Here is a 15,651-nt window from a genome sequence, read left to right as displayed (position 1 = left end):
ATTGTGTTAGCTATTAGCATCTCCTGCTTACAAATGAGTAAACTGAGGCTCAAAAGGAAGAACTTGCTCAAGGCAAGATCACTTATAGATACCACCAGGATTGGCTGACCATTAAGCTGGAGGCTTCATGGGTCTTGGTTTGCTTGGATTCGTGTCATCTGGCTCCAGTGCCTTCTCAAGTGAGCTTATCAAGGGCCGCTCCATTCCGTGACCTGGGTTTATCCTTTCATGTGAACAACCCAAACTTATTTAAATACAGACATCATCATTAGTGAAACTTAAGCGACTGAGGGTGTCATGATCTTGCCTTCGGTACAGGGATCCCCCTGCACCCACCGTATTCACTACTGAACCCACGATTTTCAAGCCATTGGCAAATTACTGTGTCCGTAATGTCTCTTAAATTATTGCTAAAGGAACTTGTTCAGCGGAGAGAAGACTTGGGGAAAGGGGACTTGCATAGTACACGTCTTCAAATCCAAAAGAGAGTCGATATATGTCTATGGTTCCGAAGGGCAAAGCCTGGCAGAGTCAACCTGATAGAAAAACTCCGGTTTATCAGAGCTGCCCATAAATCCTACGGACGAATCCATTCCCCGGGGAGCCTTCCTCCCCAGACACTCAACCCCTAGGTTACCACCCGCCTGTGGAGCGCTCGAGCTCGCATCCCCACTGCGACCTAAAGCCGCCTCCGCTAGAGCCGCCCCTGCTAAAGCCTTGCCAGCACCTGCCCCGCCGCTGCAGGAAGCACACGGGTCGTCTCCTGGCAACGGCAGACGCGGAGCCAGGGTCGCAGAGCCGGCTCCTAGCTCAGAGCTCAGCCGCTGCCTGGGTCCGCCTCTGCCATGACCACCAAACAAACCAGAAAGAAAGAGGTGCATCGTATCAACTCGGCGCACGGATCGGATAAATCTAAAGAGTAAGGGACCTCTGCCTGCCCATCCCACCCCTGGCCTGACCCCTTGGCCTTTCCACTCGTCCTGGCGCTGCTTCACTGTAGCAAACTATGCCAGGGCACGAGTTTAGATGGCCTCTTGGCAGCTTCTTTCCCTTCTGTGGAACCCAGACTCGGCAGGTTCTTGCCCTCATTCTTCCTCCATGCCTGCCTCGATCCACCTCCTCCCAGGTTTCCCTATTTCAGCTGCTCGGCGGCTGCACTCTGGCTCCCGTCCATGAGCCTCCCGCCCCTTCCTGCCCCTCCTCTCCTTCAGAGTCCACCCAGGCACTTAGAAAGGCTGCTGCTTCCTTGCCAAAGAGGCGAGGCTCAAAGTTAGGGCCACGTCTGCATGGCCCCAGTATTAGCAGAAAGAGACAGAGACAGAGAGAACTTTCACCTCAGTGATGATTCCCTAGTTTGTATCTGCCCCAGTGCAACAACTAAAGACTTTTAGTCAGATTATATCAGACATAAAATGGTTTTTAAAAGTTAAAACTATATAAATATGTAATTCACGTTACTAATGTTTACTCCAAGAAAGTGTACAGACTTTAGCTCATGGAATCTACATGATGCCTCTCTGACCTGGGGTGGTGTTTGTCGTGTCTCTGTATGTACCTCCTTATTACTTTTTGTCCTCTGGTGTGTTTTTTTTCCCCCTCTAAAAATACCTAGTTATTAATAACACAGATTTGGGGCTATTATTTGAACTTACACATTTCTAAAATGTATTCCAGCTATAAGAGAGTGCCAGCTGCTAAACCTAACTCAGTGGGGTCATTCATGTTTTCCCACTATGCCTGTGAGGGGTGGACAGTAAATTCTTTTTAGTTGGGTTCTTCGATTTCGGTCGCCTAATTCTTCATCTCCTTCTTTACCTAAAGAATCCCACATTGAACTTCTGTTCACTGATGCCTAGTACTTAAACTCTTTCCCTCCCTGAACTCCTCTCCCGCACTTATTCCCATGTCTGTGATTCTCTATTCCTAGTTCTGTTTTCTCTCGTAAGCAAGCTTCCAGCTTCCTGGCAGATAATCCATTCATTTTTATTAGTAACTTAAATTTCAGATACTATATTACATACGTAAGTGATTTTTAACAGAATTGCTCTCCTGCTACATACCAGTGTAGGGCAGGTCATTTCAGTATTTTCTAGTTGCTTCCATTCTTAAAGGTCCAAGTTCTACAAGACCCTACAGGATCAAGGTCTTTCCCCTTTTCCCCTATTCCTTTTCTGACTTTACCTCCCCCCTGTTCACATACTGTCCTCCTTTTCACATCCTGGAGCACCCCAGGCTTGTTCCTACCTCAGGGCCTTTGCTTTGCTATTTCCTCTGCTAGAAAGTCATTTCCATATGGTTTTCTCCCTCACCTCCCTTAGGTATTTAGCTCAATGCCACTTTCTCATGTCAGCTTCTTTGGCCAACTGGTTTAAAATTGCTATCCCCACTTTCCTGCCAAAGCCAAAAACTCCCCGTTTTTCTTTTGCTGCTTTATTTTTTGTCATTAATTGCTTTGCTCATTAACATACTATATATTTTGCTTTAAAAATTATGTTTATGCATATGTCATCTTAATAAAATGTAAGTTCCATGAAGGCAAGGATTTTTCCTCTTCTATTTTATACACTATTGGGTCCTTAGTCATATTTGGGTCATATGTAGTAGGCACTCAAAAATGTTTATTTAATGAATAAGTGAATGACAGTGATTAAATAAAAGACTATAACAGGGTTGCAATACACCAAAAAAAGAAAAGCAAACTTAGTAATGGTTATAATTAATGTACATCGAAGGCTCACAACTCTTAAGGAGCTTTGATTTTAAAGAGTTTATATCCTGAAAGAGATGAGATTGTTAACGCCCATTTAAAAAAAAAACAAAAACAAACTGATCAAACCAGATACCATAAAACACAGTACCTGGCCTGGTTTTGTGGTGATTTTATCACATGATAGAAATAAGATCCCTGCTGATAAGATGTTAACTCTTTCCTTACTGGGACGTCCCATTCCTTTTTGAGATGATGTTATTTCTAACAGGTTTTTTTCCCCAGAAAATGTCTGAATTGAATTATATCAATAAAAGTACATGTATATATTTATGAAAATAAAAGAGTAAGGGCAAATCGTTATACAATATCTAGGCTTTGCTAGAAACTAGCTATTGAGTATTAAACATCAAATCATTAGGTTCTGCTGTAGCATTATATAATAGAATGTGAAGTCCACTGTAAATCATGTTTATCCTCTAAGTTTTACTGAAGAACTAATTATAGATATCAGGCTAAGTCATAGATATAGGTGTCACCTAGCATGGGGCCCAGGGATCAAAGTCTAGCAAGGCTCCAGTGTAATTGTCATTTGAAATATACTGGAGACATTTAGAGTAAGTTTTTATATGTCATTATTTTACCACACCTTGTGGTTATACATATAATAAATGCAACTAACTCTACATGGTCCTGAGTACGGAAATGAGAGAAAAAGTATTCAGAGTCTTGAAAATGGCTGTCCCATAAAACTTTATTGTCCTACAGCTGCCATCTGTAGCATATCTCTTGTATTCCCTAAACTTATGTGTCAAATTGGGGACAGGACCAGGTCTGGCTTTTGCCTAGTCTGGTGGCTGGCACATAATAGCCACTCACCATTTGTTTATTAAATGAGTTCATAGTTTAGTTACCTAGCTTGGTTTTCATTCCTTCTAAATTTGATTGGAGACTTGTTCTCCCTCCTTTTCTGATCTGATCCACTGTTGGCAAAATTCAAAAACTGAGATGTTTCAACTGAGAAAGCAGAACCATCTATGTCCAGCTGTGACCAAATTCATAAGTAAATATGACTTTGAATCACCAAGAATAAGTATGCCAGGTAACTGAGCTGACAGTTTTTACATTAGATTAAGGTATTTCTATTTTATGTATTCTGTATTTCTCTGTATCAGCAAGAATGAAATCTCTGATATAGGGTTCACCCTTGCACCATTTTTTGTGACATTAGATATGTCATTTTTTTATTTTGACATTCAATTTTTTCTTCTTTAAATGAAGGACCATCTACTTAAAATTGTTCCCATTCCAGCATTCCCTTTCCTCCCTTCTCTACTTTATTTTTTCCTCCAGCTCCAAACTATCATGATTCTTTCAGATGCTTTTTAACTCTACTGAATCCATAAGTGAGAGAATTTTGTTACAGTAAAGTGTTCAAAACTTTGATTTAACTTATTGTTCTAATTGGGGATGTCATCTTTTTAAAATTTCATCTTTGAGAACCATATTTTTTATTGTCATAACAACTGTCACAAATTATGTCTTTCATTATTAGTACCTAATGATAATTGGAAATTACAAACCAATTTAAATTAATCAATTTGAAAACTAGTGTGTACTGCAAAGATACCATGGAAGGATTTGTAGTGACAGAAGACAAAAATTTGATCTTCTTAGAAGTACTGAATATAAGTTTTGGTGTAGATGATAGACAACTTAAAAGAGGGAAGAGAAGGCATGCAATTTAACTCTTAAGGGTTATTAGAAGTGTTAATGCTTACACTTCAAATGCTAAAATATTTGAACTTGAATGGGAAGTTTGAGATAGGAATACAATTTGGTGTTTATAGTCACAAAGTTTTGTTCCACTTCCAATAGCACATTAAAATCAAGATCAAACAGATAATTTGTTGAACTAACAAGAATTATGCAACCTTCTAGATTCTTATAGATGATGAAACATCATTAGACCTCTTTTTTAAAAATGTATTTTATTGAAGTATAGTTGATTTACGATGTTGTGTTACTTTCTGCTGTACAGCATAGTGATTCAGTTATACATACATATATATATATATATACACATTCTATTTCATATTCTTTTTCATTATGATTTATCACAGGATATTGAATATAGTTAGACCTCTTTTCAAAACAGAATGAAATATATTTCATAAAGCTCAAGTTAATCTATACTTACTGAAGTGTGCATTTAAATTTCATAGAATTCTCAAAAAAGATCAACATATTTGTCTATACAAAACTTTGAAAACAAGACTATTACAAGAGTGGAATTATGATTAATACTATGAAAGCAACATAAAATAGAAGAATACATATCTTACTGAGGATTAAATTAAGTGAATTCTTGGTTATACCAAGTCAAAGAGAAAGCTGCTTCAATGAAACCATGCAACAGTGGTTGATAGATAATAGATAATCTATTCCTCTACCACCAGAAATCAAAAAGGAAAAAAAATGTGTGTGTGCACGAGAGAGAGAGAGAGAGAGAGAGGAAGAAAGAGAGAGAGAGAGAGAAGGGAGATGCCTTTTGTAGCTCTAGGTATAGTCCTTATAGCTCCACAGAAAAAGGCAGAGAGGGAAGAGGAGAAGCAGGGCAGGAAACAACCCAGGGTTCACACTGAGTTTTGTGATTTACCCAGGTCACCTCTGAGAACCTCAACAACTAAGGTCGTAAGTACTCACAATTTAAAAGGTGATCTCTGGTGACCAAAACTTCCCTAGAGGAAAGCCAATTCTTTATGTTCATTTCCCAATGATTAATTGAGCGCTTCTCATGCCCAAGTCACTGGTTGGCTTGGGAGAATAACGAATTGCAAAACAGGGTACAAGTCCAGGGATTTGTAATCTAGGGGAGAAAAACTAAGATTCAAATAGAAATAACTAGGAAATACACAGTAATGTCGAATTTGTCAGGGAGAACTTGTTGGAAATAATGGAAAGAACCACGTATTGGCATAGGGTTAGATTAGAGAAATCATGACATGTCTAAAATGATGGTTATGTGAGTTAGAGGAGAAGAGGGTCACTTCCAACTGGAGCTGGTCTTTCATCATCTCCCTCTAACAGCCACTCTCCAACTTCGAAAGGCACAGGCTAGTGAGATGGCTAGGGCAGGTGATGGAGATGTCTGAGGCACAGAAAGTCATCCAGGTTGGCTGGAGCAGAGGGATTTCATATGAACGTTCCGGCACATAAAGCATCAGAGGCGAGTATGCAGCACGTGAGAAGGACAGATTAAGGAATTTGAACTCTATGTGATGGGGAAACATAGACTGTTTTAAATGTCAAAATGATGATTTATGAGGTACAATTTAACTGTTGTCTGAATGGAATTCATGCTGAATTAAGAATCAGGGTAGCAAGAAACGGGTGATGATAATGGGAGATAATGGGGGAATGCTTGCTTCTGGGAACTCTCCATGAGAGTGAGGAACTTTTTTAAAGAAGGGTGAGTGGGTACAGAGCAGACCTGTAAGATGATTGTGTCAAAGACCACAAAGCCAAGTTACTGACCTTCAGTGGCAGCGGTGATGATGTCCAGGTGATGATGCCACCATGTCTGAAAAGAGAAGGAAAAAAAGTGTAAATGAAATTCAATGACAAATTTCTGAGGGCCTTTCCTTGCTTATTTTTGCATTTTCTTCAGGACCTGGCACGATGTGTGTTTAATAAGTGTGTGTGTACTTTGAGTTAAAATAGAAACCTGGTGTGGCAGCTTGTCCATAAAACCCTCTGTCTCAGAACCAGAGAGCGACTATGAGACCCAGAGGGAAGAGGCCCTGTCAATCATCCCCAGGACACCAGGCAACACTCAGCACAGATTAGGGCATCATATAAATGTCTGTTGCATATTTCTTAAATATAAAAATCTCAGCCAAAAAGCCCTGCTTAATGAGGCTAGGAATAACCTGTTAGTCTTAGTGGGGTCTGCCACTAGTTCTTCCTTTGAAATAATCTTTTTTTTTTTAATTAATTTATTTATTTAATTTATTTTTGGCTGTGTTGGGTCTTCGTTTCTGTGCGAGGGCTTTCTCTAGTTGTGGCAAGCGGGGACCACTCTTCATCGTGGTGCGCGGGCCTCTCACTATCGCGGCCTCTCTTGTTGCGGAGCACAGGCTCCAGACACGCAGGCTCAGTAGTTGTGGCTCACGGGCCTAGTTGCTCCGCGGCATGTGGGATCTTCCCAGACCAGGGCTCGAACCCGTGTACCGTGCATTGGCAGGCAGATTCTCAACCACTGCGCCACCAGGGAAGCCCTGAAATAATCTTAATCTGAACATTTGTTTAATAATTTGTTAAAACTTGACATGGGTTAACAATTATTTCTGGCAATGAAAAAAATTTTTTTAATCAACCAATTTTTATTTTGTTTCCTTTTGGAGGAGAAATGGTTCCTCCTCAGTTTACTCTGTAGCATTATTAGAGGAGTAGAAGATGTTAGATTAAAAAGATTTAAATTTACAAACTCATGGAATTCGTACTTCAGCGTTACCTAAAAACAAAATCAAATTTATACTTTGAAACTCACAGCACTGTTGGTAGTGCTTCAAATGAGCAAAGTCATATTGCCTCAATCAAAAGTGGTTATTTAAAAATATTTTAGTTGGCTTTACTATTATTTTGACATTTCTAGGTCACAGATTATTGAAATTAAGGGATTAAATAATCTATAAGCTTATTAGGCTACTTAATGTGAGATAAAAATGACTAAAATCTGTATCCAAGATGTTAAAAATATACCTTTGATATGATTTGTATAATATGAAGCATTGGATAGAAATATTACTAATCTTTCTCACTTTGACCCTTGACAAAGAAGACATGCATACATTGTCAGAAGAAGTATTCAACTAGGTGCTTTGAAATTTTATTACATTCTTTCCTAGGGTAGGTTCAGGCTAATTAATTCCAGGGTCTAGGGCTATAGGCATGCTGATCTGTATGGCTGAATTAACATATGGTACATTTTAAAAGTAAACTTTATATATAAAGTATATATATCTATATATATATATACACACACACACACACACATATGTATAAAGTATATACATAAATATATATATAAAGTATATATATATATATACACACACATATGTATAAAATATATATATAAATATATATATATAAAATATATATATAAATATATATATAAAGTATATATATATAAAATATATATATATTTATATTTTTGCTGGTGCCAAATGAATAACATAGTCTAAAGATTTTGTGATTATTTTTATTCCATCCTCTGACATGATGGGTATCAGAATTACATATATTACTTCAGTTGAAATCCTCAAAAGGTCAATGTGCCCTTTCTGCTCCCATTTCTTCACCTCTCAATCTTCATTCAGGGAAGAAATATGTCTAGTTTAGTTATAAATTAATAAAAAAGGCTATTACAGGTCATCAAACCTTGTGGATACACAGGCAAAAGGAGAGGAAGCAGGAAGAACTGTGGCCTGTTTTGCCTGCTTTCATCCCAGGTATGAGCCAGAAACACCGTGAGAGTTTAACCAGGTGAGGTCATGGTCAAAGGTGAAGCCTGTGCTGTACAATCTGCTAACAGAGCTCTTTCCACATACTATTGTAATGAATTAATTAGAAATTAGAGACAAAGCCACATGTTTGCTCTACCTTGGATCAAAGTCTAGGAGGGATCTGTGATCAGTTTGCTCCATAAACAAAGAATAAAGTTAGGAAGAAAATAGTTGGAGTTGTGTAAAAAGGAGAAAAAAAAAGTTTAATAGGAGCTTGTGCATGTACTCACCCAGGGTGCTGAGGACCTGTTGTTTCTTTCATGGATTTTGGTTAAAGTCATTAAGGACATTATGTCATGTATTTGCATATCATGTTTTGTCCTTGCTCTTTAAAATATCAGCTTTGCTGCTGGACAGTGTTAGATTCCAGTAAAAGGCAGAAGCTTCAGATACTAGGGGCCTGTGTTCATCGGGATCAGAACAGCAGAAGAAGCCCCCTCCTATTCTGCTCTCTCCCTTTGTTCCTCCATCTCTCAAGAGGGCTCAGGGGAACATGTGTCACTCCAGCTAAATCTATCCTCTCTTATCCTTTCCTGGAGTTTTCCTTTCCTTCTGACCTGCCCCTGCTTTGTTTTCTTTCTTCTACCCCCCAAATTAAGCCATTCTCTGATGGTCTTGCTTCACTCCTCTCTCCTTTATCCCTTTTGATTATCTAAAACAATGATGATTAAAGATGACTGAATTAGCACCCGTGGTCCTTACCATGTAACTGAGCTCAAGTTCAAGGGGACAAATCCACTTGGATGTACTCTCCTACTCCAAGTTAAATATGTCCAAAATGGAGGTCATCATTTTCTCTTCCAAATGTGTAGATTTCCCATGTTTATTTTAGAGAATCTTACTACCATCTTCCCTGCCACCTTGAGTTTCAAGCAGTTATCTTTGACCTTCACCCTCCTTTGTCTGTTATGTCCAGTTGGTTTCCATGTTCTTTTGATTTTCCCTTCAAATTGCTTCTCTACCCTGGCTCAGTGTTCATTTCATAATGATTTGACTTACATACGTCGTGAAGTGATTACCACAATAAGTTTAGTGAACATCTGTCATCTCATGTAGATAAGACATTAAAGAATTAGAAAAAAAAATTTCTTCCTTGTGATAAGAACTCTTAGGATTTAATCTTTTAGCAACTTTCATATACTGAGTTGACCAAAAAGTTTGTTCGGGTTTTTCCGTAACATCTTATAGAAAAACCTGAATGAACTTTCTGGTCAACCCAATACAATGTACAGCAGCGTTAATCATATTTATCATGCTGTACTTTACATATCTAGTACTTATTTATCTTATAACTGGAAGTTTGTACCTTTTGGCTACCTTCATCCAGTTCCACCTCTCCACCCCCACCTATCGTAATAACAAATCTGATCTCTTTTTCTGTGGGTTTGGTTTGTTTGATTTTGAAGTATAATTAACCTGCAACATGCTGTTAGTTGCTGGTACACAGAGTAGTGATTCGATATTTCTATACACTTCAAAATGATCACCATGATGAAGATGTTACATAATTATTGACTATACTCCCCACACTGTACATTTCATACCTGTGACTCGTTTATTTTGTAATTGAAAGTTTGTACCTCTTAATCTCCCTCACCTATTTATTTTCGTATTCACACAAGCACAGTATATTAAAAAAAATAGATAAATGTTGAACTTTTAAAGTTAAATGCCTAATTAAATAATTTTCATCAAATCAAGAGAATAAAGGTTGACATAACAATCTGACTTTAACTATTTTTAATTTTTGCATTTTTTAGAGGTTGCAATTTATTTCCTCACGTATTTAATATTTCTGAAGAATATGGCTCAGAATGCCCCTAATGCAAATTAAGTCAATTGTGTATTCTGTTTCCTTCAGGGTATGAGCTGATGCTACTTAATAAGGCATGCTGATTACACATTGCATAAATAAACTACCTCCCACTATGAATAAAATCATGTCTTTACCCTGAGCAGCATGCTCAAGGAAAATAATAGCAAAATTCCAGACCCTCACTTTATTGAAATTTTAACATCCTCGCAGTGGAAGTAATCTAATTAAAGCATATATAAGAGTGTGTATGGCCTGTGTGTAAATAAGATTCTGCTTCTTTTAAAACTTTTTCTTAGAAGTCTCTATGATTTTGTGCCAGCTAAAATTTTCTTTGGTTTTCAGCTCTTATATTTTCTGTTGTATTATATAATTTGTTAATTGACCTAAGAATTTTTAAAAAATCATTTTGTCATCTTTGCTATGTATGTGATTAACAAGTGCTTTTAAGTTTTAAAAAGTTATTTCATTAGTGTTTTATTAATAACCAGATTATAAAATATATATTAATGCTAATATGGACTACTTTTATTACATATACAGACAATTTTGACTTTTTCCCAAGTCCAAATTATACATGGTTTAATTTACCAGGAATAGGTATACATGAAAGACAGACAAAATACATTTTGTTGAATATGACTTGGCAGTCAAATATATCATAGAATCTAGATTTAATTTAACTATATATTATGACTCTAGAAACAGATAATACTGCTATCACAAGGTGATGTTTGGATTTTCCTAAATTTGCCTTTTAAAATCCCCAGGTTTTCTTTTTCTTTCTTTTTAAAAAACAGGTTTATTGATGTACATTTGACATACAATAAATTGCACATATTTAAAGAATGCATTCTGATAAGTTTTGATGTACATCCACACACATGAAAGAATCAACACAATCAAGATGATGAACAGATCTACTGTTCAAAAAAGTTTCCTTGCCTTCCTTCTGTCTTTCCCTGACCCCAGTCCCCAGGCAATCACTGTTCTATTTTCTATCACTATAGATTAGTTTACATTTTCTAGAGTTTTATATAAATGGAATAATAAACTTCCTTTTGTATGGCTTCTTTCACTCATCATAATTATTTTGATATTCATCCATGTTGTTGCCAATAATTAGTGTAGAATTAGTATTACTTCTTCCTTAAATATTTAGTAGACTTTACCAGTGAAGCCATTTGGGTCTGGAGTTTTCTGTAGGAAAATATTTAATGCTAAGTTCACTCTATTAATAGGTACAGACAAGGGTATTCAATATCTCCAGTCCAATCTATCTCCTCTTTACCAAGGATTCTTAGTTTGTATTCAGGGAACTGATCCATTTCATCTAAGCTATCAAATATATGGACATAGAGTTGTTTGTAATATTTCCTTATTATCTTTTTAATGTCTATGGGATCAGTAGTGATGTCTCTTTTTTCATTCTGATTGGTAGTTTGTATCTTCTCTTCCACATTCCTGATCAACCTGACTAGAGTTTGATCAATCAAAGAACTGGCTTTTTGATTTATTGATTTTTCTCTGCCATTTTTATGTTTTCTATTTCTATTAACCTGCTCTAATTTTTTATTAATTTACATTAGATTTAACTTGCTCTCTTCTTCCTAGTTACTTAAGGTGGAAACTGAGTACATTGTTCTGAGACTTTGATTCTTTTCTAATGTAGACATTTTGTGCTATAAACTTCCCCTATCTATTGCTTTAGTGGCATCCTGTACATTTTAGTGTGTTATATTTTCATTTTTATTCAATTCAGATACTTTTATAACTTTTTAAATTTTTTCTTTAACACATTGGTTAATCATAAATATTTTACCTAGATTCCAAATATCTTCAAATTTTCCAGGTGTTTTGGTTAGAGATTTCTAGTGTAATTTCCATTGGTCAGAGAACATATTTTGTATGACTTGAATTCTTTCAAATTTATTGAGACTTGTTTGATGTCTCAGATTATGGTATGACTTGGCAAATAAAATGTATGTTCTTGAAAAGAACGTTCATCTGGAGCATGAGGGGCAGAGCCTCAGGTGCTCCAGCATCGTCACGAGTTGTGGCAGGGATAGGGGAAGATGGGGGAAATGGCTGCTTCTTCTAGGCACTAGGGAATGCAGCTGGACCTGGATCCAAAGCAGGCTCTCCATATCAACCAGGCTCGGAAGACAACATCTGGCTGGAGTTCCGAGCAGATGCAGAAGGCCAGCCACCCTGTACCTTTGGATTGAAAAATTTATTTAACATGTTTACATGTAAGCCATGTGGCTGACAGGGTCTTGGTGCTCCGGCTGGGTGTCAGGCCTTAGCCTCTGAGATGGGAGAGCCGAGTTCAGGACACTGGACCACCAGAGACCTCCCAGCCCCATGTAATAACAATTGGGGAGAACTCTCCCAGAGATCTCCGTCTCAACGCTAAGACCCAGCTCCACTCAATGACCAGCAAGCTACAGTGCTGGACACCACATGCCAAAAAACTAGTAACACAGGAATACAACCCCACCCATTAGCAGAGAGGCTGCCTAAAATCATAATAAGTTCACAGATACCCCCAAACACACCACCAGACGTGGTCCTGCCCACCAGAAAGACACGATCCAGCTTCATCAACCAGAACACAGGCACCAGTGCCCTCCACCAGGAAGCCTGCACAACACACTGAACCAACCTTACCCACGGGGGGCAGACACCAAATACAATGGGAAATAGCCTGCGAAAAGGAGACCCCAAACACAGTAAGTTAAGCAAAATGAGAAAACAGAGAAATACGCAGCAGATGAAGGAGCAAGGTAAAAACCCACCAGACCAAACAAATGAAGAGGAAATAGGCAGTCTACCTGAAAAAGAGTACAGAGTAATGATAGTAAAGATGATCCAAAATCTTGGAAATAGAATGGAGAAAATACAAGAAACGTTTAACAAGGACCTAGAAGAACTAAAGAGCAAACAAATAATGATGAACAACACAATAAATGAAATTAAAAATTCTCTAAAAGGAATCAATAGCAGAATAACAGAGGCAGAAGAATGGATACCTGACCTGGAAGATAAAATAGTGGAAATAACTACTGCAGAGCAGAATAAAGAAAAAAGAATGAAAAGAATTGAGGACAATCTCAGAGATGTCTGGGACAACATTAAATGCACCAACATTCGAATTATAAGGGTCCCAGAGGAAGAAGAGAAAAAGAAAGGGACTGAGAAAATATTTGAAGAGATTATAGTTGAAAACTTCCCTAATATGGGAAAGGAAATAATCAATCAAGTCCAGGAAGTGCAGAGAGTCCCATACAGGATAAATCCAAGGAGAAACACACCAAGACATATATTAATCAAACTATCAAAAATTAAATACAAAGAAAAATATTAAAAGCAGCAAGGGAAAAGCAACAAATAACATACAGGGGAATTCCCATAAGGTTAACAGCTGATCTTTCAGCAGAAACTCTGCAAGCCAGAAGGGAGTGGCAGGACATATTTAAAGTGATGACAGGGAAAAACCTACAACCAAGATTACTCTACCCAGCAAGGACCTCATTCAGATTTGACAGATAAATTAAAAACTTTACAGACAAGCAAAAGCTAAGAGAATTCAGCACCACCAAACCAGCTTTACAACAAATGCTAAAGGAATTTCTCTAGGCAGGAAACACAAGACAAGGAAAAGACCTACAATAACAAACACAAAACAATTAAGAAAATGGTACTAGGAACATACATATCAATAATTACCTTAAATGTAAATGGATTAAATGCTCCCACCAAAAGACATAGACTGGCTGAATGGATACAAAGACAAGACCCGTATATATGCTGCCTACAAGAGACCCACTTCAGACCTAGGGACACATACAGACTGAAAGTGAGGGGATGGAAAAAGATATTCCATGCAAATGGAAATCAAAACAAAGCTGGAGTAGCAATTCTCATATCAGACAAAATAGACTTTAAAATAAAGAAAATTACAGAGACAAAGAAGGACACTATATAATGATCAAGGGATCGATCCAAGGAGAAGATATAACAATTGTAAATATTTTTGCACCCAACATAGGAGCACCTCAATACATAAGGCAAATGCTAACAGCCATAAAAGGGGAAACTGACAGTAACACAATCATAGCAGGGGACTTTAGGGGACTTTAACACACCCCACTTTCACCAATGGACAGATCACACAAAATGAAAATAAATAAGAAAACACAAGCTTTAAATGACACGTTAAACAAGATAGATTTAATTGATATTTATAGGACATTCCATCGAAAAACAATGGAATGTAGTTTCTTCTCAAGGGCTCATGGAACATTCTCCAGGGTAGATCACATTTTGGGTCACAAGTCAAGCCTTGGTAAACTTAAGAAAATTGAAATCATATCAAGTATCTTTTCTGGCCACAACGCTATGAGACTAGATATCAATTACAGGAAAAAATCTGTGAAAAATACAAACACATGGAGGCTAAACAATACACTACTAAATGAGCAAGAGATCACTGAAGAAATCAGAAAATACCTAGAAACAAATGACAATGAAAACACGACGACCCAAAACCTGTGGGATGCAGCAAAAGCAGTTCTAAGAGGGAAGTTTATAGCAATACAGTCCTACCTCAAGAAACAAGAAACATCTCAAATAAACAACCTAACCTTATACGTAAAGCAATTAGAGAAAGAAGAACAAAAAAAACCCCAAAGCTAGTGGAAGGAAAGAAATCTTAAAGATCAGATCAGAAATAAATGAAAAAGAAATGAAGGAAACGATAGCAAAGATCAATAAAACTAAAAGCTGGTTCTTTGAGAAGATAAACAAAATTTATAAACCATTAGCCAGACTTACCAGGAAAAAAATGGAGAAGACACATCAACAGAATTAGAAATGAAAACAGAGAAATAACAACTGACACTGCAGAAATACAAAGGATCATGAGAGATTACTACAAGCAACTATAAACCAATACAATGGACAACCTGGAAGAAATGGACAAATTCTTAGAAAAGCACAACCTTCCGAGACTGAACCAGGAAGAAATAGAAGATATAAACAGACCAATCACAAGTAATGAAATTGAAATTGTGATTAAAAATCTTCCAAGAAACAATCCCGGGACCAGATGGCTTCACAGGTGAATTCTTTCAAACCTTTAGAGAAGAGGTAACACCTATCCTTCTCAAACTCTACCAAAATATAGCAGAGGAAGGAACATTCTGTGAGGCCACCATCACCCTGATACCAAAACCAGACAAAGATGTCACAAAGAAGAAAACTACATGCTAATATCACTGATGAACATAGATGCAAAAATCTACAACAAAATACTAGCAAACAGAATCCAACAGCACATTAAAAGAATCATACACCATGATCAACTGGGGTTTATCCCAGGAATGCAAGGATTCGTCAGTATACGCAAATCAATCAATGTGATACACCATATTAACAAATGGAAGGATAAAAACCATATGATAACCTCAATAGATGCAGAAAAAGCTTTCGACAAAATTCAACACCCATTTATGATAAAAACCCTCCAGAAATTAGGCATAGCGGGAACCTACCTCAACATG

The 15,651-nt window shown here is 37.3% G+C and overlaps 1 protein-coding gene across 1 annotated transcript in view; it reads left to right on the top strand.

Moving 5' to 3' along the window:
• Positions 1–844: 844 nt before the first annotated feature.
• Positions 845–15,651, top strand: part of ADGB (androglobin) — a 160,537-nt gene continuing 145,730 nt past the window's right edge. Inside the window, exon 1 of the mRNA XM_036871938.1 lies at positions 845–919. Coding sequence (XP_036727833.1) covers positions 846–919 — 74 coding nt within the window. The 5' untranslated portion in view covers position 845. The remainder of the gene's footprint in view (positions 920–15,651) is intronic.

The sequence above is a fragment of the Balaenoptera musculus genome, chromosome 12, assembly GCF_009873245.2.
Source record: "Balaenoptera musculus isolate JJ_BM4_2016_0621 chromosome 12, mBalMus1.pri.v3, whole genome shotgun sequence".
Taxonomy (NCBI): Eukaryota; Metazoa; Chordata; class Mammalia; order Artiodactyla; family Balaenopteridae; genus Balaenoptera; species Balaenoptera musculus.
Note: the sequence above shows the minus strand (reverse complement) of the source record. Positions and strands in the feature narration are given on the sequence as shown.